Genomic DNA, 21,799 nt, shown 5'->3' with positions numbered 1-21,799 from the left:
ATGCCTGACAATGCAGACAAGCAGAGCGAGGGGTATGCTGTGGGAGAGCAGATGGGTGATGGCTGCTGTGTGAGGCACTATTGACTTGCCTCCCCCCCACCCCCCCCACACCCGTCTAACGAGAACGGCTGCTGCTGCCGCCGAGGGTGACATTAACTGCTGTGATTCATGAATAGCGAGCGTCAAAGCCTCGCTGAAATTACCTGTGGCATACGAGAGCTGAGTGAAGGGGCCCCTTTACACTCTGCAAGTGGGTTTGGTTACCGCCAGTGTGCATATCTCTGCATAGCGCCCGGCGCGGCGCCCGCACTCTGATTTGTGGTCTTAGAAACTGCGCGTTTTTGCAGTGAGTATTAAAAACGATGACGATTTTTTTTTTTAAAATACGAAATTCACCCTCAAAATGTCACTCTGCAACAACAATAATTATTATTATTAATAATAATAATAATAATAATTATAAAAAAGTTCAACTAAGTTCCTGTTTCTGATCATCACTGACTTAAGAGGGGGAGCGAATGGTCCAAAATTAGTCTCACACACTCGCAAGTCGGGTTGCAGAGCTTTCTTTACTGTCCCCCCCACCCCCCACCTCTCTCTTTCTCAGTCGCTCTCCCCCACTCGCTCAGTCTCTCTCTGCCTCCCCCCCACCCCCACCCTCAGTCTCTCTCTCTCTCTCTCCCCCCCACCCCACCTCTCAGTCTCTCCCTTCTCTCTCAAGTCTCTCCCTCTCTCAGTCTCTCTATTTTCAAACACCCCTTGAAACAGCCCCCACCCCCTATTTTTTTAATTTTACCAGAAACCTTTCCGGAGGTATTTACTGCTGCGTCAAGTAGAAACGACTGTTAAAAGAAGCATTGATAACCCTGCGGTGCTCGCTAATCCTTCAGTGCAGTTGTCATATAACATTAAGGACGGAATGAGTGCACTGACCATTCAAGGACCCAAAACAAAACAAGAGGGTAGGGGGTTGGGGGGGTGGGGGGATAGGAACACCTCTCACAAACTCCGCAGCCCAGCTTTGAAGGGAAAAATCTCAGCAGTGGATTCAGGAGAGGGATTTCAAGGCTGTGATCTCCGTCAAATGATTGCCTGAATCTATGTCCTGTCACCTCCCTACCTCTCCGACCCCAACACACCAACACTACCCCCCGCTTCCGTCTCTGGCCTCCGGCTCGTCCCTCGTGCCCTCCACTCCACCATCGGCGGATGTGTTTTCAGCCACTGCGCCCCAAAACACTCTTCCTCTATCACCCCCCCCACCCCCCCCGCCCGCTCCGCCTTGCCCTCTCTTTCCCCATCTTCAAGTCGGGCCTGAAGACCTTCCTTGAGCTTACGGTCACCTCAGGAGGGGGGGCAAACGTGTCCTGGACATAAATGGTCCCCTGTAGTTAAACAGCTCATCATTTGATTGTCCTTTGGGGATCGCTACCAAGCGACTCAAGTGGCGAGTTAGGAAGGAAATTCTGAGGTACTGATCTCAACCGTTAATAATAATAATAATAATAATAATCCTTGCATTTGATACAGGTCCTGTCACACCAAAGAAGCTTTACACTGTGAAGGGTAGTAGTGCCGCTAAAAATCCTGTGCATTTGTCACTTGGTCCGTGGCCGGGACGTTGCTGGCTGCGAGTTGGCTGCTGCGTTTCGCCCACAAATACACAAGTCACTACAGTTTGCAGCGAATCCTGTGAAGCGCTTCGAGGCGGGCTCCCGACACGAAAGGCGCTGTATCGAATCCGAGGATCAATATTATCATTCGCCTCCCAATTGAGACGAACTGACCTCACGGTTTGCAGATGTAATTTAATTAAAACTAATTAACGTTAGTTTTAATTAGTCTGATTTAAAATTTAACGATTTAATAATTATAACCCTGGCATTTGACAAAGCGCCTTGTCACGTCTTCGAGACGTCTCAAAGCGCTTCACAGGACACACTGTTAAGTGTAGTGACTGTAGTATTTTGTGGGCGAAACACGGCAGTGTCCCACAACCAGTGGTGACCGAATTATCATTATTATTACTATTATTTCTTCTTTTTCTGTTTTGAGGAAGGAGGGGAGGGGAGGGGAAGGGCGGGAGGAACGGAGAAAAATAAACAAGAGACGCCCAAAGGGGAAAAAAAAAATTATAGAAGAGAAATTAAACTGAAAGGAAAGAAACAAAAATCAATCCTCAGCATTTCCGAGCCTGAAAGAGATGGGGAGGGGAAGGGAGACTTTGCTAAAGACGACACACACACACACACACTTCTGCGCTGTGGAGCTCGCTGATGTCTAATTAAGCACTTGTGGCTATAACATCCCGTGCCTTTCATCTGGAAATGAAGAGGTCCTTGGGGGAATCAGTGTGTAACATTGTGCTTATAGTACCAGCGGTCTTTAAACCATCGTAATCTTAACTGCACAGCAGGTCTGTTCCTGCTGCTGCCCCTGTATAAAAAAAAAGCCAGTCGTCTTGCTCGAGAAGCCCCCCAAGGGGATGCTTTGCACTGTGAAAGACTCCCTGGGTGTCGGGAGGACAACAGATGGGAGGTAGCAGGCCAGGCCAGGCCAGGCAGAAGGCTTGCAGTAATGCCCAGCCCCGCATACTATTGTAGAAGTGCCTTCATTTCAGAGCAGCTCGGATGACAGAACACAGGACGACACGCTTCCAACTCTCTCCCCCACCCCCCGCCTCGTCCACCCTCAAACCTCTGCTTTGTAAATATTGTGCGGAAGGTATTGATTGGAGGATCGAAGGCGATGGGATGGCATCAGACAGATGGGACTGGGGCTTGCCGTGGACTTTCTGTAACCCTTCGTCAGCTGGGGACAAAGTTTACACTGGACGCAAGTTTCACGCGACAGCCCGGACGGAGCGAAGGCAAAGTCAGGATCTAAGCTGTTCCGAGACGCAGGGTATGGAGTGCGGGTCCTCTTGCTTGCGAAGCGAGCGAGCTAACCACGACGCTAAGGGGCTCCCCTCACGCAGGATAGCGCCCCAGAGCGTCTGTGACAGGATCAGCAACGGGACCGATAGAATTCAACAACAATTCTCCCATCCTCGATTTACCACTGATTATTGGCGATGACAACCCTGGCTTTTTTTTTTTTTGACACAGCGCCTTATAACGTCGTTGAGACGTCTCAAAGCGCTTCACGGAATGCACTGTAAAAGTGTGTGGCGACTGTGTGTTTTGCGAGCAAAGCGCGCCAGCGAATTACGCACAGTGACGTCCCCACAAACACTCGTGGGATGCGTGAGCAATTTATTTATTTCGCCCGGAAAGTGATCCGCCCTTCCCACTTATTGCCGGATAAACAAAGGCGCGCGCGTGTGTGGAGAATTACTACTCTACAGGACTCCACGACTCATTAAAAACCCCTTTGTACAAATACCTTGACGTGGTGGCCTTCCATGTAGCGCGTTGCGTCCCGGAACAGACGGTACATGATGAAGCCGTGTGGATCAACGCTGTCAATGAGGGGGTACGCGGTCTGCGACAAAAACATGACGAGCGGTTAGTTAGTTTTCGCAGCCTCGGGGTTGAAACTTCTCTCCGAATATTGAGCAACTTTTATTGTGACGCTCTATAAGATCGTGGCTCATCTGTACCTCAACTCCAATTACCCGCCTTTGCCCCGTATCCCTTGATCCCCTGACTTCACAAACATCTACCCACCCCTCAGTCTGGACAATGTGAATGGATCCAGTCATAATCCACAGCCTTTTGGGGGGGGAGGGAGAGAGTTCCAGATTCTCACTAGCTTTTTGGAACCATTTTTCCCCATTTTAATGTCCTTAAAGCCCTTACAAAACATTAACATGCCCCCCCCCCATCCTGCTGAAACCCCCCCAAGCATTCCCAGCCAAAGCCCTAACTAATGGTAGGGTGGTCCTAGCTGGAAAAACAGCTGGAAAGCTCGCCAGACAGGGCTTTCTCTCAATGGCCAAGCTACGTGTGAGTTTAGCTGGTTAGACTCCAGCAGTTACCCCACCACCCCAAGCCTTGGCTCTTGCCAACCTGCACCTAATACTCTCCGGAATTAGGTAACCGGGGGGTGCCCCTCCAGGGAGGGAGGGAGAGAGGGAGAGAGAGCACATTCCATTCCAACAATCTATCTCTGGGATTTCAATGTGTAGGTGGGATGGGATGGGATGCCTGGAATTCTCAGTTGGGTTTGGAGACTCTTAAGGACGGTGATGGGTTTCCGCGTGTGTCAGACACCCCCCCACCCCAAAAAAGAATGGACGGCTGCCCGAGATCCCGTTTCAGTCGTCCTCCACAATAGAACGAAAGAGCCGTCTACTCCTTCCCCCTCCCCGCACCGAAAATAAAACATCTTAATTGTTGAGAGAGAGAAAGAGAGAGAGAGCCCCGAGGCAGGCAGGAACATGCTGGGACACGTGCAGGAGTTCTGTTACTGTCCCCTTAAGACATATGTCCCATCATCTACCCAACGAGCATTGGCAGTGAGACATTCCCAGTCGAGGGGTTGGCTCAACTGGAAACATAAAGCTCAGATATGTTGTGACAAGTCTGTTTCAGGTGCTATTATTTCTGCTTCCAACCGAAATGCAGATTCATCAGAAAGGCCGTCGACTCTCACCTACGCTACACTTTGCCACCTATCTACCTCCTGGCACCCTCCTCCCAGCTCGCTCCCTGACCCACTATCCGCTGTCACTCCGGCCTCCTGTTTGTCCCTCGTGACCTCCGCTCCACCATCGGTGGCCACGCTCTCAGCCACTACACCCCGAAATTCTTGTCACTCTCTCCCTCAAACCCTCCGCCTTGCCCCCTTCCTTATCCTCAGCCTCGCCTCCTTCAAGACCCCATCTCAAGACCCTCCTCTTCAACCGTGCCTTCGATCGCCCTCCTTCCCCCCCCGTCCGCCCTCCACACTCCCCGACCCCGAACCCCCCAGCTCGGGTCCGAAACACCGACTGTCCAGCGCCGTGAGACGTCCTCCCGACACGAAAGGCGCTGCTTTCGATGATGATGTTGTTCGACGTGAAAGGCAATGGATCAAATGCAAGGATTATTACTATTATTACATGGGTTAAAAAAAAGGACGGTTAGGACGTGTGCGATTACTCACCATTCCCGTCTCTGTGGTGAAGATAACTATTTCGTACAGCGGAGCCAGCTGCTGGAAGAGGTAATCTATACCAGGCCTCTTCTTAAACCGCCAACCCGTCACTAGCTTGAGAGGAAAAAGGGCAATTTCAGTCAAAGTCGCCGCGTTGGAGGTTCTTCCTTTATTTTCGGATGAGATGTTAAACCGAGCTCCCCGTCTGCCTGTTCGGTTGGACGTTAAAGATCCCTCAACGCCATTCGAAAAGAGAAGGAAGTTTTTCCCCCTCTCTCTCTCTCTCTCTCTCCCGGTGTCCAGGCCAACAATCCCTCAAAATAAAATTGGTCGCTCACTCCACGGCGGGTTGTGGGACGCTGCTGCGTGCAAATTGGCCCCCGCGTTTGCCTACAAAGTCCTGTAGGGTGTTGGTTAAGAGTACTCGCCTCGCAAGCGAGAGGTACCCGGGTTCGATTCCCGCCAGGGCAAAACCCGAGGCAAGTTTTCTCAATCCACGTGTACCCCGCTGTATACCCGGCAGCAACCCAGTTGTTAAATCGATTGGCGAATCGCTTATCTGGAGGTAATAATCCCTTCAAATTTAAAAAAAAATAATAGCAATTGGTCACTCAATCCACAACTGTTTGTGGGTCGCTGCTGTGCTCAACTGGCTGCCGCGTTTCTCCCACAAAATGCACAGTCACTTCACTTTTACAGTATATTCTGTAGAAGCCCTTGGAGACGCCTCGATGACGCGATCAGGCGCTGTATCAAATGCCAGGATTATTATAATGATTAGTTGTACAGTGGGAGAGGGGAAAGGAGGTCAAAAATGACAATGATTTATTTAAATTATTCACGAAGGCGACACGTCTGTTATGAGAACTTCGGCGAGACTCATGAGCAGATTCGAAACAAACCCGGTAACCTGGTAATTCTGGCACTCAGCCAGCTTTGTCATGTTGGACCTGACTTTGGGCTGTTCCTTTCTTGCTGTTGTTCTGCGTTGGCTGCAAACATTTCGGCTTGGAAATTTTTCCCTCCTATTGCGCATGCGCGCGCACGTGTGTGTCTTGTGCGTGCGTGTGTCTTGTGTGCAGTGTAATGCGTGTGCGAGTACGTGCATCCTCTGGCTCACGAGGCGAGGGTGCTGACCAGTATGCTATGGTGTACCACGTTATAACGTGGCATTGGCACAGAATCTTTTAAACAACAACAACAAACTTGAATACACTTGAATAGCCGGGGTCTTCACGTCGGAAACACATCCCAGAGCGCTGGACAGTGAGGGGGTCTTTGGGCTCGAGCTGGGAGTTGGGGGGTCAGGAGGGGTGAAGGGCAGGGGTGGTGGTCGGGTGGGTGGGTGGTGGGGGGAAGATTATCTGATCGCTCCTTCCACAGCTCATACAAACAAGATCCTTGCGACTGCAACAGCGCTGCCTGAAGCCACGTGACGCGATCATCTGCAGGGAATGAAGGATCAAAACAGGCTCAACGGCATCTCCAAAGCAAACCACTGTAGCCAGCAAGCCTCTCCACAAAGGACCATCCAGCCTGCCTGGGAGGCAAATGCTTTCATTGAGATACCATTAGACAGTGGTGATATCCTGTAACACATACCACAGGAGACACAGCCTCTGAGGAGTACCAGATGGGAAGTTACAAGCGCTTCCAGCCACCTGCTGCGCAGCAAGTTGCTTACATCACCGTCCGTCCGTCCGTCAACAGGTGCGGGTGTCAGTGAGAGACACCACCCCGGCTTTACCGGAAAGCCTAAAAGGTGCGTCTTAAAATCTAAGATGACGCAACTGTGGAAAATTCTTAAGAATAAAAAAACACACACACACACACACTCACACTTGAAGAAATTCCCGAAGGTTTTTGCGCAATCTTAAATTTAAGATGAAATGACTTCATGATAATGATATCAAATGCAATTTGACATAGCGCCATATCAGGATTAACAGGGGCCGAGTGGGAGGATTCCCGGAATATACGAAGGATTATCATCACCACCACAGCAACTTGCACTTACACAGCGCCCCTTCACAAGGGGTAGGGTCCCGGAGCGCTTGACAGTGGCGGAGTCTGACCCGAGTCGGGGGAGAGGGAGGTGACCGGGATTTGAAAGTGGGGAGGGATTGAGGGGCCAAATTGGAGGGATTGAGGGAGAGTGACAGAGCTTCAGGGGACGAGTGTGTTTGTGTGTGTGTGTGTGTGGGGGGGGGGGTGGGGGTGGCGTGGGCAGAAAGATGGTCATGTGGAGGATATCATGGACTGGATGAGCCAAATGAGGTCTGGTTTGGTGCTGCACAGTTTATGACCACCTGAGCCAACAGAAGGGACCTTGATTTAACCTTCTTCAACAGGAGACTCTCACTCACGCTCGCACGCACGCACGCACTCACTCCTTGCATTTGATACAGAGTCTTATCACGTCTTCAAGACGTCTCGAAGTGCATCGCAGAATATACCGTAAAGTGAATTGACTGTGTATTTTGTGGGTGAAAAGCGGCAGCCGGTTGCGCACCGCAAACAGTCGTGGATTGAGTGACCAAATCGCTATTATTGTTTATAAAAATGTGAAGGGATTATTACCCTCAGAAAAGCGATTCCCCAATCGACAAACAACGGTGTGGAGTAAGGAAACTTGCCTCAGGTTTCGCCCTGACCCGCACGGCTGGGAATCAAACTAACCACTACACTCCTGGACTCTTTTCGGAGTTATCTTCGCAAACCACCATCAATGCTCCGGCTAACCTCAGTGGGGGGAAGCCAGGCACTGTCTGGAGATGCTTGGCTTGTGTAGTGCCAGGTGCTTGCAGGACTTACCGACCACTCTGGGTGCAGCAACACATCTGTTAGCTCTAACACAACAGTGTACGGTGGCTGGTAATAGGGCTCTTTAAGGGGGTCTGGCAGGAGCTTTTGACTGGTGGGCTCAATTATCATCTGGGGAGAGAGAGAGAGGGGGGTGGGTGGGGGGGGGGAAGAGAAAACACATACGCACGCTGAATAAAAAGGAAAACGATCAAAGAAACACAGAGCTGGTTCATGTTACAACGGCAAAAATGGTTTGAAATTGACTTTGATCAGTCTTAAAAGGGCGAAGTAATAGGGACAGCTTCCCTTTTCAATTCAATTCGCCCCCCCCTCCCCACACCGGAAAGCTTGTTTCTAAGAGAATCTCCCAGTCCCCCTCGTCTTGCTGCTGAATTGAATTGAACCAAGTCTCCTTTGTGCCACTGCAACGCTCGGTCGTCGCCCGTGCGCGCGTGTGTGTGTTGTGCGTGCGTGAGTGAGTGCATTTATCACGCTCACCTGTCGATAATCTTTGAAGTATCGATACGTCCTTCGTAACTGCTGTACAACGGGTGGATCTGCAAAAGAGATTCCAGATCCCGTCAGCAGAGAGAACGACACTGAAAAAGTGAGTCACGTGGCGGGGGGAGTGGTGGTGGTGGTGGTGGTGGGGGGGGGGGGAAGAAAACTCCACCAGCGTCTTGATTGACTCCATTTTTGCAGCGACTCGTGTGAAGAACTTGGCAAATTGTTGTGATTTAGTCTGAACTTTCAGGCCTCTTTACCTCGCGAGCCACGAGTAGGGACCCGGGTTGTTAGTCGATTGGTGGATCGCCTTTTTTTCTGGGGGGCAATAAACTCTTTTAAAAATAAAAACAAATTGGTGAATCAATCCACGACTATGTGTGTGTGTGTGTGTGGGTGTGTGGGGGGGGGGGGAGGACGCCGCTGTGCGCAAATTGGCTGCCGCGTTCACCCACAAATATGCAGTCAATTCACTTTACGGTGTGTTCTGTGAAGCGCTTTGGGACGTCCTCCCGACGTGACAAGCGCTATATCAAATGCAAGGATTATTATTATTATTATTCTGTGAAGCGCTTTGACGTGATAAGGCGCGAGTGTTATTTTGTTTGAGGGGGTGTTATTGACCCCGGGAAGCGATCCGACAATCGAGTAACCACCGGGTTCTTTCTTACTGCCGGTAAACAGAGGCGCGTGTGCGCGCGCGTGTGGAGCGAGGGGGACGTGCCCAACGTTTCGCCCCGCCTGGGCATCGAACCCGGGTCAAACCACCCCACCCGGTCAAAAAAGAAAGCGATCACTCTTTGCAGCTCGCAACGTTAACGCTGAAACGCACGAGAGAGACACATCAAGGGAGGGGGAGAGAGAGAGAGAGAGAGAGAGAGAGTAACGAAGCTTTGCTCTTTGGTGCGGAACATTATCTTACCGGCGCAATTATTTCCGCGCGTGCACTGGAGAAATCGGATACGCGCTGAGGCATAAGCAACTGTGTCGCTCCGAGCAAAACCCACAAACCGCGGCGGTGGCCGGGAGCTGCGCCCGAACATGAGATGGCTTTTCTCTCAGCCTTTAAGGGTTCCGCGACTGCTATTTAGGAAGCGAGGACCGGGGAAAGCAATCCTCCTCAGTAAACTCGGGGTACGCCAGCACGGGCTCGTCATAATACTAACAACAACAATAATCATCCTCGCTTTTGATAGGGCGACTTATCGCGCCGCCGAGAAGTCTCAAAGCGCTCCACAGAACATATGGTAAAGTGTGTATTTCGTGGGTGTCAGGCACAGGATAAAATATAAAGCGCTTTGTATCTCGGGCTCGTCTCGACGACTTGATAAGGCGCTAAATCAAATGCAAGTCCTGACGGGGCGGGTGGGGGCAGAGCGGGGAAAGAGCGTCCTCGACCGAGCCAAACGGACACCTGAGGGAGTTCGCTCGTCTTCACGGTGCAGTGTCGAGCCACACAATGCGTTTCACCACTCATTAAGCCGTAAAGAGGAGCCGTGACAGAATATTTAACAGGAGAGCGCAGGCAGTGCACTGGAAAGCTTCCCACGTCAGACACTCGACAATAGTCGGTCACAATGCTGAGACGACGGTTCGTCCCGATCCAACAGGATTTGGGGGGGAAATTAAGTCTTGGCTTCTGTGTAGCGATCAGGTGGGTGGAGTGGAGCATTAAACAAACTGAATGAGTGGAGTCTATAGGGCAGGAATGCCCCTGAATGTCAAGTCAGTCTTTGGTTCGTTGCGAGCAAAGCTTGTTAGACGGTACGGGCGGAGGAACTCTGTAATCCCTGACGTTTGCCGTGACCACGCGATCCCGCGGAGGGGACTTAAGTGTTGGGGAGGGGGAGTTCGGGGGTGAGGGGTGGGGTGCGTGGGGGAGACAGGGCGAAGGGAAGATGAACGCAGATGTTTTAGATTGTCCCAAAGTCTGAATCGTTAACTTCTAATTCGATCGACGTGTGGGATAACTTCAAAGCGGTTAAGTGGGATTTGCGCACTCTCTCTCTTGTCCGGTCAGGGGGGCTCCGGTCTGCTCCATGTCCCCCACATCAGCGGTCGGGACGTCAATCTCTCTCTGCCCCCCCCCCCCCCCCCCCCCCACCCCACCTGGTACTCCATCCCTTTGGAACACCATCCCACAGTCCCTCCGTCTTTCTCCCCTCCCTTGCCTCCTTCAAGGCAAGTCTCAAGACCCTCCTCTTCGCCCCCCCCCACCCCCCCTCCTACCTGTAGCTCAGTGGTTAGAGCACTCGCTTCGCAAGTGAGAGACCTGAGTTCAATTCCAGGCAGAGGGCGAAACCTTGGGCAAATTTCCTTACTCCACACAGAGCCTAATAATAATCCTCCAAAACCAAAAACAATAATAAATTGGTCATTTTCAATCTACGACTGTTTGTGGGACATTGCTGTGCGCAATCGGCCGCCGCGTTCGCCCACAAATATACAGTCAATTCACTTTACAGTGTGTTCTGTGAAGCGCTTTGGGACGTCCTCCCGACGTGAAAAGCGCGATATCAAATGCAAGGATTATTATTATTATTATTACCTCCACCCTCCCTGCCCTCTACCCCTCCTGATCCCCACTCCCGGCTCGGGCCCAAATCCTTGACCGTCCAGCGCTTTAGGACATTCTCCCAACACGAAGGGCGCGGTGTACATGTCACCTGTCGGTGTTGATTGCTGAGTGTGGCCCTGTGCCCCGACAGATAAACACAACAAAACAGTAACCCTACTCGGGCGGAGAGGGAGAACCAGAGCGTTCCGCGGCCGTTCTGCTGGATTTCCAACACTGAGCTTGGGATTCCCTACGGCAGAGACAACGTCCCTGTTCAGCACCAAGGCCAGAGCAGGAAGCACAACCGTGAGAGGCTTTCAGGTTCGGAAACCTCTCTCTCTCTCTCTCTCTCTCTCCCACAAAAAAGGCTGCGGATTATCGCCGGATCCATTCAATATTCAAGACAGGTGGATGGATAGGTGTTTGTCAGGCCAGGGTATCAAGGGCTATGGGGCAAGGGCAGGGAACTGGGGTCGAGGTACAGATCGGCCACGATCTGATAGAATAGAACAGGCTCGAGGGGCTGAATGGCCTCCTCCCGTTCCTACGTTCCCTTCGACCCGTCCAGTCCTCTGGGACGCTCACCCCGCGCGAAGGGCGTTTACATAAATGCAAGTTGTTGTTGCTGAGGTTAATCTTACTCTCGTATTCTTTTGGCTCAGTAACTTCTCCAGAAATACACGGCTTGAACCCACAACCTTCTGACCCGGAGGCGAGAGCGCTATCCTCGCCTGAGCCAGGCTGACACGGTAACTTAATAATAATCATAATCTTGCGCTTGACATAGCCACTTTATCGTGTCCCTGAGACTGCAAAGTCAATGGTCTGTGTGCTTTGCGGGCGCAAAGCGCCAGCCGATTGCGCACAGCAAGTGTCCCGCAAACAGTGGTGGATTGAGTGACCGTTTTAAAATTTATTTGGAGTACTTATTACTCCCGGAAAGCGATCCACCAATCGACCGGGAAATCGAACTCGGGTCCCCTCGCTCGCGAGGCTAACCCCTTCGCTACGGGACTCCGAACGCCAGGGGAGACTGTCCCCTACAAACGAGTCGGCAATTTGACAGGAATAAAAAGTTGGGAGCGAAGAGTGCGAGCGTGTGCGCGTGTGTGTGTGTGTGTGTGTGTGGGGGGGGAGGGAGGGTGGGGGGGGGGGGGTGTTGTTCAAGATGAATACATTTTTACAAAGCTTAATTACTCACGCAGGCAGGCGACAAAATTTAAAAGGAGTGCGCAGCAACCAGAAGCTGGTAGCCAGAGCCCGGGCGGGTGAACGAGTCAAAGAATCTGAGTAAACAGGAGTGAATTTGATACGATTGAACACGTCGGACAATGGCAAGCAGTATATTGCTAATCTCGGTACAGCTGCCCATTCTCTACCCCATTCTCTCTCTCTCCCCCCCCCTCCCCGAAGCGTGGTGGAAGGTGGAGCCGGTTTGCCAGCGCACGCCGCACTGTGATTGCTAAACGCTCCTCCGAGGGCAAGGGATTAGCATTTTGGCGGCTGATCTTATTCAAACAGAAAAGGAGTGTTAATCAATCACTCGGGGGCCCCGCAGAATGATCCCTGATTTGTTTTTTATTCTAATGGTAATGCAGAGGAACAGCTGAAACAGATGACTGCTCAATGATTCCGAGGGAGGGGAGGGGGTGGTGGATTGAGGCGTTAAGTCGAGTGTTTATGCGCGCGTATGTGTGTGTGTGTGTGTGTAAAAACGAGTGTGTTAATGTGTGTGGTGTTGCCACAGTTTGTTTACCACAGCGCTGTTGGCAGCAACATAGCTGCGGACTTAACGACGACAGCAAGTGTGAGGCACGGAGACTCGCCCTCACTAGAGTTGCTCAAAAAGAAATGTAATAATAATAATAATAATAATAATAATTTGGTCATTTAATCCACGACTCTGCGCGGGGACGCTGCTGTGCGCTATTGGCTGCCGTGTTTCGCCCACAAAATGTACGGTCAATTCATTTTACGGTGTGTCCTGTGAAGCGCTTTGAGACGTCTCGACGACGCGAAAAGGCGCTGGATCCAATGCACGGACGATTGTTGGTGTTATTATTATTATTATTATTACTACAGCGCGTGCCGTTGACTGACAGAAACCGCAATAAGAAGTAATAAAAACTAGCCTTATCATGTCGCCAAAGAGAGAGACAGAGAGAGAGAGACAGCGAAGGAGACCGAGAGAGATATGGACAGAGACAGAGTGAGAGAGACAGAGATAGAGAGAGACAGAGTGAGAGAGAGACAGAGAGAGAGAGAGAGAGGCAGAAACAGACAGAGAGCACACAGACAAGGCACCATCTTGCTCAGCAGGTGAATTCCCCCCCCACACGCACCCCCTCCCCTCTCTCCATTCAAAAAGTCTCCCACGCGCACAAAAAAAAACCCCGTCCCGAATCAAATCGAATCGAATCGAATCAAATCGCTCCACTCTCCGCATAAACCAGTTGCTCTGACGTCTCTTAATGCCTTTAGTGCGTGGCTTGCAACTCGCTCGCTCGCTCTCTCTCGCCCGCCCGCCCGCCCGCCCTGGTACGGGCCCGCGCCGGGCGACCCTGTGGGAGAATGCTGCTGAATTTTCCTGCGCTGCTCGCCTATGCAATATGTTGCGGGGAAGCAGCTGGGACGCCTGGGGTCTGCTCCTCAGAGACCTACTCGGCCCCTCAAAAGCTGCTCATTATACTTTATTATGGCTCCTGCCACCATCCGCCCCGAAACCATGCCTGGAGGGTAGCGCGGAACCAAGGCAGCCTCCTCCCCATTCACTCACGCACCCACCCACCCACTACCCCCCCATACACACACACCACACACGCACACAATCACCCTGACCTGCTGTCCTTACACAAGGTCAAGCACTGTTAATGCAGAAATACAGCTGTTCCTCAGCCCCCAGTGCAAACAGCCCCTTTATCCAATGCTTCGGCAAATCTGATTAGAATTGTAAAGTGCATTGCTCTGCTCTGCTTTTGTTAGCTTCGGGGAGAGAAAGAAGCTTGAACACATACACCAGAAGGCTCATTGAAGCGCAGTCGGTGGGTGTTTTGCATTTACAGAGAGAGAGAGAGAGAGAGAGAGCGAGAGCGAACCAGCAAAGGCAGCAGATAGGCGAAGGCGAGACCGTGGATTAGCCCCAGAACAAATACAAGTGTTTCTCAAGTCACTTTTTTATTTATCGCAACTCCCAAGAACAAGGGCGGGGGACGGTTGATTAAAATAAACCTCTTGCCCAAGGGGAGTGAGCGCGTGTTGTTAGCGCCCCGTACTGCAAGGTTAGTCGCAAGTCCAAATAATAAAACAATATTGATAATAATCCTTGCATTTGAGATAGCGCCTCTCATTACGTCTTCGATTATTATTTTGTGGGCGAAATGCGGCAGCCAACTGCCCACAGCAGTGTCCAATAAACAGTGGTGAGGGGCGCTGTGTAAATGCTCGGTGCGTCCTTTGGATAGAATTGGTCGTTCACCGCATGGCTGTTTGTTTTGTGGGACGGACGTTGGCTGCAAATTGGCTGCTGCGTTTGCCTGCAAATACAGAGTCACTACGCTTCACAGAAACTCAAGCGAAGCTCTTTAAGTGCGATCGTGCCCTTCATCAAAGGCAAAGGTTGTTATTATAACATTATGACCAGAATAGTGCTGACTGAGCCTGGCCGATACCAAACCTGCTGTACGTTTCACAGTTGGGGAGACAAACAGATCGAAAAAGGATGTGAGACTGTACGAGTCAGGTTCTCTCACCGCACAGAACACAGACCAGACAATGCCCGGACCCAGTGCAGATGAAAGCGTTTAATGTTAATCTATTACATCCCGGTTTAATCGCGGCATTAATCTGCAACTAATTAATATGCAAATTGAAAGGATTTTAGGAACAATGAGGTGGTGATTAATTAGCCGGGTGGTTTTGTTCTGCCTCGCGATACAATCCCTTCCCAGTGGATTTTCTTTCACCCAAAGTCTGAATATCTCCAAAATAAAGAGAATCACCGCAAAAAAATGCTTCGGGCTGTTTCGCGATGCTCATTATCGGAAAGAAAAAGTAAAAGAACACAGGGAAAGGAAATATTCCTAAGGCTACGAATGCCAGAATGCTTTTTTTTTAAAAAAAATATTTAAAAAAAAGAGAAAAAAAAAAGACTTATCTGAATGGGACAGACGAACACTCAATTTGGCTCAGTCCCTTTTCTTTTTGGTCAACCGGGTGTCTGACACATGCAGAAACCCATCAGTCCCTCAGACCCCAACCATCGAGTCAGGAGGTAGTGGGTTCAAGCCCCACGTTAGGCCTTTGAGCTCGCTTGAGCCTGACCCCATCAGGGCTTGGGCTTGAAGGGTTAACAGGAGCTTGTGGAGTCCTGTGGCTCAGTGGTTAAGACAAGTGAGAGACCTGGGTTCGATGCCTGGCAGGGCAAAACATTGGGCAAGTCTTCTTACTCCACCCGCCTGATAATAATCCCTGTAAAAGAAAAAAAAAAAAAATCCCCCAAAATCCCTACGATAAATTGGTCATTTCAATCCACGGCTGTTTTATGGGGACGCTGCTGTGAGCAATTGGCTGCTCGTTTCGCCCACACATATACAGTCAAGTCACTTTACAGTCTATTCTGTGAAGCGCTTTGAGACGAGAAGACGTGAAAAGCTCGATATCAAATGCGAGGATTATTATTATTATTATTATCTTGCCTGGGTAGACAGACACTCCCGGGCCGCGCTGGGATGAGTGCTTTGGGTGACATTATAAACAAGAGATCCTATCTTTCTGTTTCGGTGGAAAGATCCTGTGACACCATTGTAAAAAAAGCCGTTCAACTTAAGATTTTACAAAGATTATTATGCTTTTATTACATAGTTTGGGGCAGGACATGACAAGGATGGTGGAAGGCAAATTGAAGGGGCCTTAGTCTTCTTTTGCCTAGCAAATTATTTACGTTCATATGCTGTCACATTGGCCTAGAAAATGTTATCGTGACATCTTGGTTGCCAGTAAGTGCCTGCAACTGTAATTGCTTGCTAACACTTTCCTGTATTTCCAGTTTCTTTTGGGGGAAAAAAGGCAACTGAGAACCTGGCACACATTATCCCGCTTAACCAGCCACGTACGCGTACACTTGGAAATTTCCCGCCGGAACGCAATGCTCACGCTCGCCGGAGGGACGCACACCGTGCTACCTAATCTCCGAAGAGTTTTGGGCAAGATTGGCAAGAACCAGGGCTCGAGGACCCAGAGTCTGCATTGCACGTTAACTGCTGGGAGTCGTAACCAGCTAAAAAAAAACAACCACGGCGCTCGCCATCGAGAGCTTTCCCGCTGCTCGTCCAGCTTGGGCCGCCCGACCCGTCAGGACTTTTGGTTTGAAGGGTTAACGGGAGCTGAGTGGGAAGGATTTCCCACCTTCCCCCCATAGAAACAGCAATCTTCTGAACGGAAGGAAGCCGTCATGTCAGTGTCTTTGCGCCCCACTTTTCTAAACCTTTTCATTAAGCCCACCTTCCAGCGCTTTGCCCACATGCCCGAAGGCGATCGCTGCTCAAGAGCTTCTCGGTTCTGCTCCGAACAACTCCATCGACAGCCCCCGAATTCCAAGGAACATCAATGAATTCCACACCGTCCACGTCATCAACAGTCAATTGGAAATGAAACATCCTCTTTTCTGAACTGCTGAACCTCCGATTAACATCTTCATGCACTGTCTGTTGCTCAGTGGTTAGAGCGCTCACCCCCCACACCCCCCCCCCGGAAAAGGCGGGAGGGGGGGAAACCTTTGGTAAATTTCCGAACTCCATTTACCCAGCGAGTAAGTAGGAACCTGGTTGTTAGTCGATTGGCGGATCGCTTTTTCAGGGGGCAATAATCCCTTAAAAAAAAATGCGGTCACTCAATCCACGATTGCTCGTGGGACCCTACTGTGCGCAATTAGCTGCCGCGTCTCTCCCACAAAATATATGGTAAATTCACTTTACAGTATACCGTGTGAAGCGCTTTGAGACGCCTCAAAGACGTGATAAGGGGCTGCATCAACTGCGAGGGTTATTATTGTTATTACAATCTCTAACCAGGCGCGATAGTTATAATGGGAAAAACTTTTACGGTGGTTGCTTTATTGTTCTTTGTGGTCTGCTCGTTTTGGCACCAGCCTTCAAAGCTCCTTCTAGTTCCCTAAATTGAAGTCTCAGGGAGCAACTGATTCAACAGATTGCACGCAACAACTTGGCAACAGGTCCGGTGTAATTGTCCCATGCGTCACTAAACAACACCATTCCTCGTCCAGAAATGTACTCGTTCGGAGCACGCTGGGGTTGAGGAACGTGCACGAATGCGGGAGGCTCGTGTTGTTGTATTGCTCCAATTCTGCCATTGGATGGACGTGAGCTGACTGGCTCGTAAAGGACAGGTGGCCCTCTGGTGATGGAACCTTTCCACTGCAACACCACCACCAGCGAAGATGCTTGTCCTTCACGCTCGGAAAGATAATATTAATAATAATAATAATAATAATAATAATCATCCTTTCATCTGATATAACCCCTCATCAAGTCTTCGAGAGGGGCCTGAAAGCGCTTCGCAGGATGGGCCGTAAAGTAAATTGACTGTACATTTTGTGGGCGCACAGCAGCGTCCGTCCGGCAAACAGTCGTTCGTTGAGTGACCCAGATTATTATTATTTTTGGGGGGGGAAGGGTTATCACTGATTAACAACCAGGTTCCTATTTACCGCTAGGTACGCAGAGACGCGCGGAGTAAAGAAATTTACGCAATGTATGGCCCCGCCCGGGGATCGGACCCAGGTCCTCTCGCTTGCGAGGCGAGCGCTCTAACCACTCAGAGCTACAGGACTCCCACGAGCCCAGGGCCCCCGAGTCTTAATGGAGTCGCTTCTCTTTGGTTGCCAACGATTGCAGGTCACAGCCCAGGGAAAGGGAGGCGGGAGGAGGGGAGGGAAGACTTTAAAGCAGCCTTGTAAGTTAAGGCCACAATTGAGCCTTTCCTGTTTTTCCAAATAAAGCATCCTGCCCTTTTTTTTTTTTGACAACACAAGTACAATTTATTTTAACTGTTGCCGTGCGTTCTCTCGGCCTCCCACCACCGCCTTCACTTTGCCCTTCGCTCCATCCGCACCCAACTTTTACACACTGGCATCCAAGTAGGCTTAGCTTCGGCTTTGGATTCGGATCGGGTCCGTACCCCCCCCCCCCCCGCCACACCAGTTCTAGGCTCCCCATCGCCCGAATGGATCGGTTTCAAACTCCTGTGTGGTCTGGCACCTCCTTACCTCTCCGACCTGCTCACTCCCCAACCCACCACCCACTGCACCTGCTCGACTGGCTCCGGCCTCATGGCTCGAGCTTTCCGTTGCACCATGAGCGGCCGTGCTCTCAAGCCACTGCGCCCCGAAACTCTTAAACATCTACCTCTACCCCTGGGTGACAATCCGGAGACAAAAGTCAGGCCGATTCCCTACTCTGTATCCGCCGAGGCTAATTGCTGCGTTGTACTCATCTCTCTCTCTCCCCCACCCATCGAGCTTGAGATGAGCTAACTCAACACAGACCAACGCTGGACTGCTTTGCTTGGCTTGTCAGCTTTCTGAACACATTTTCAAGGAAAAAAGAGCGCCCGCGAGGCACACTGTGTCCCTGGAGGCTGAAACTGAACACAGGCACACACATTCCCCGGGCACGCACCAAGCTGAGAGCATTCGATGTGTGCCACTTGAACGTTCAGGCTTCTAAATCCCCATCGTCTCCTCTCCTGTACCATCCCGACCACTCCATCCTCACCCGGCTCCACTGGCTCCCCATCCCCACAGAGATCCCCCTCCTCGCCTTCAAAGCCCTCCATGGCCTTGAGAGCTTCAAGCGTGCGTGTGGGTGTACGTGGAGTAAGGAAACTTGCCTAAGGTTATGTCCCGCCCGGGAATCGAACCCAGGTCCTCTCGCTTGCGAGGCAGGTGCTCTAACTACTACGCTGCAGGACTCCATAATGATAGACAATGTTGTCTATCGTTGCACATTTTCTTTCTTTCTTTGCACTCAAAGCTTCAGTCAAGCTATCAATATCCTCAAAACCAAACATGCCAGTGCCAGGGCACACAACAGTCTTCGTTCTGTGCCAAAGACGGTGCCACACGCCACTATTGTTTGGGAACGAGACACTGAAGGAGCTACAAAAAAACCTTCCAACATTTACATAAACTGGTCGATCCGGTCTCCGAAAAAGCTCCGAAATGAAAAACCCCCAATGCTAATCGGTCTGCGCTGCGCCCAGCAGCACACTATTGAGCTGAAAGTGATTTCCCAGCCCTGCACACACGAGATAACATTTTAAGATGTGAGCACACATGCACCCTGCTTGGCAAGCCAGTCATCACCAGACTTGTCCGTGCTTTCAAAACACACTTGCAGTCGCATGCTAAAGCAGATACAGCCCTCACCCACTCACCGAGCTTTGCAGAGCTGGGACACAGCGAGCAGACGAGCAAACGTAATTAAACACAGCACAAACTTAACCTCCGCAAACGGAAGCTTTGGATGGATCTCTTGATCCACACCACCGACTAACCCAACTCTGTGTTATTTGGGTCCTCAATCCAAACAGACAGACCCAGGAGGGGGGGGGGGGGAAAAAAAAGAAAAACCCTCTCCGAATCCGTTCGCGATAATAAAAACAATCCTTTGCATTTGATATGGCGCCTTATCGCGTCTCGAAGCGCTTCACAGAATATACCATAATGTGAATTGACTGTGTACATTGTGGGCGAAACGATTATTAAGAGTGCATGATTATTTTTCGGGGTGGGTGGAGGGGGGGGCAAAGAGGAATAGGAGATGGGTGAACCTTGGCGGATTGTTTTATGCTCTCGGGTACTGGCACACGCTCTGCCAGCCAAGGATGGCGTTTAGCCGGCGAGTCCGTCCGTCTGGACAGAAGGGGCCGCGATTTCAATCCCGCTTTTCGCAAAGGAAGCCATCTGTCAACACAAGCGACATTTGCAGTATTTCTGCTTCCAAAAGAATAATAAAAAAGGACCTTTTTTTGCCCAGACTGTGCCACTCTCCCCACCCCCACCCACCCTCCCTCCCTCCCTCGCACACAAAAAAAAAAACAACCCTCGCGTCCACGTGCCAACCTCAAGCAGAGCCCAACAGTGCAAACAATCCCAAATTGGTTTTTACTCACCATTATCAAATTCATCTGGAATCTGTGGAGAGGAAAAAGAGGGAAAAATGATCAGTTTGTGCAGCCTGTTTACCAGCAGGTTGGGAACACTCAACAGCACCACAACCATTCTCCCAATTAAGAGCGAAATTAATCTCCAAACATATGAATATTCAGATACATCTGTCAGTGGAGCGAGGGAGCAGCTGGTTCTGAAATCACCATGGCTCACGCGGGGTGTACAGCAAAGTCCCAGAGCTCGCACAAACTCCCCTCCGCACATTCGATTCCTAATAAAAAAAGGACTTAAAACTATATCCCGGTCACTGTTTGGTATCTGTCTATCTCCTGGCACTTCCCTCCTTCTCTGACCTGCTTACTCCCCAACCCACTACCCCGTTGCCTCCGCTCAGCTGGCTCCGGCCTCCTGTTTGCCCTCCGTGCCCTCCGTTCCACCATTGGCGTCTACTCTTTCAGCCACTACATCCCGAAACTCTGCAACTCTCTCCCTCTATCCTCCCGCCTTGCCCCTTCCTTCCCCATCTCCAGGTCGCCATCTAAAGACCTTCCTCCTCGACCTCCCGACGCGTAATACATTCTGAATACGAGCAAAACCCACCAGACCTCACCCAGTCACAAGCTCACTGTGTCACTCTTGGCTCACTCTGTACCAATGCGTCAGAGGGTTGTCGGTTTGAGACCTGCAGCAGGACGGGAGCTCATCGTCTTAACAAGGCAACCCCGATATGGGACTGCACTGTAGGAGGTGAAGGCTTTCAGTTGAAATAACAACAACAATCCTTGCATGTGATTTAGCGCTTTGTCACGTCGTTGAGACACCTCAAAGCGCTTCACAGGGTACACCGTAAAGTGCAGCGGCTGCGTATTTTGTGGTCGAAAGGCGGCAGCCAATTGCGCACAACAGCGTCCCCACAAACAGTCGTGGATCGGGGATGCCAACACACAATTCCGCTGAGGCTTGGCTCAGAGGTGCTCTTACGGCTCCACGGAGATAAACTCAGGACAGACCCGTGACCAAACCTTCCCGCAACGCACGGCTCAGCAGATCACGAAAGGATCGACCTGAAGATTGAGCGAACGGCCAAGGTTCCCAACAGATACGAGGTGAACAAGTGAGGTTCACCTTCAACACAACTGTAATCGGTCTCATCGGCGTGATGAGGCGCTATATCAAGGGCAAGGATTATTATGATGATTATTATTCAACGAAAACAGCTTGCATTTACCCTTCATGCGGGGTAGCGTCCCGGAGCGCTTGACAGTGGCAGATTCTGACCCCGAGCCGGGGGGTAGGGGGGAGGTGACCGCAAACCCGATCCTAAAGGAAGGTCTTCAGACGGGATTTGAAAGCGGGGAGGGATGGGGTAAACCGATGGGACTGAGGGAGAGAGTTCCAGAGCTTCGGGGCGTAGCGGCTGAAGGCACGGCCATCGATGGTGGAGCGGAGGGGACGAGGGATGAGCAGGAGGCCGGAGCCAGCCGAGCGGAGGCAGGAGGTGGTGGTGTGGAGGTGTGGGTGGTGGGTGGGGGGTTGCAGGGAAGTGCGAGGGCACGAAGGGACATTCAACTTCAGGCTCCCAACTTCATCGGTAAAGAGAAGTTGTCTCGCTGCCCAAGAAAAGCAAGTGCTTTGTTGCAAAGCCTTACAAACGCGCGGTGAGATTA

The 21,799-nt window shown here is 51.0% G+C and overlaps 1 protein-coding gene across 1 annotated transcript in view; it reads right to left on the bottom strand.

Annotated features, from left to right (window-relative positions):
* Nucleotides 1–21,799, bottom strand: part of timm50 (translocase of inner mitochondrial membrane 50 homolog (S. cerevisiae)) — a 50,264-nt gene that overhangs the window by 5,904 nt on the left and 22,561 nt on the right. The window contains exons 3-7 of the mRNA XM_042338166.1: nt 20,135–20,156; nt 8,383–8,441; nt 7,894–8,013; nt 5,089–5,193; nt 3,385–3,483 (exon numbers count right to left, since the gene is read on the bottom strand). Coding sequence (XP_042194100.1) covers nt 3,385–3,483; nt 5,089–5,193; nt 7,894–8,013; nt 8,383–8,441; nt 20,135–20,156 — 405 coding nt within the window. The remainder of the gene's footprint in view (nt 1–3,384; nt 3,484–5,088; nt 5,194–7,893; nt 8,014–8,382; nt 8,442–20,134; nt 20,157–21,799) is intronic.

The sequence above is a fragment of the Callorhinchus milii genome, unplaced genomic scaffold (genome assembly GCF_018977255.1).
Source record: "Callorhinchus milii isolate IMCB2004 unplaced genomic scaffold, IMCB_Cmil_1.0 Scaffold9, whole genome shotgun sequence".
NCBI lineage: Eukaryota > Metazoa > Chordata > Chondrichthyes > Chimaeriformes > Callorhinchidae > Callorhinchus > Callorhinchus milii.
The sequence above is the reverse complement of the archived record's forward strand: the minus strand, read 5'-3'. Positions and strand labels throughout refer to the sequence as shown.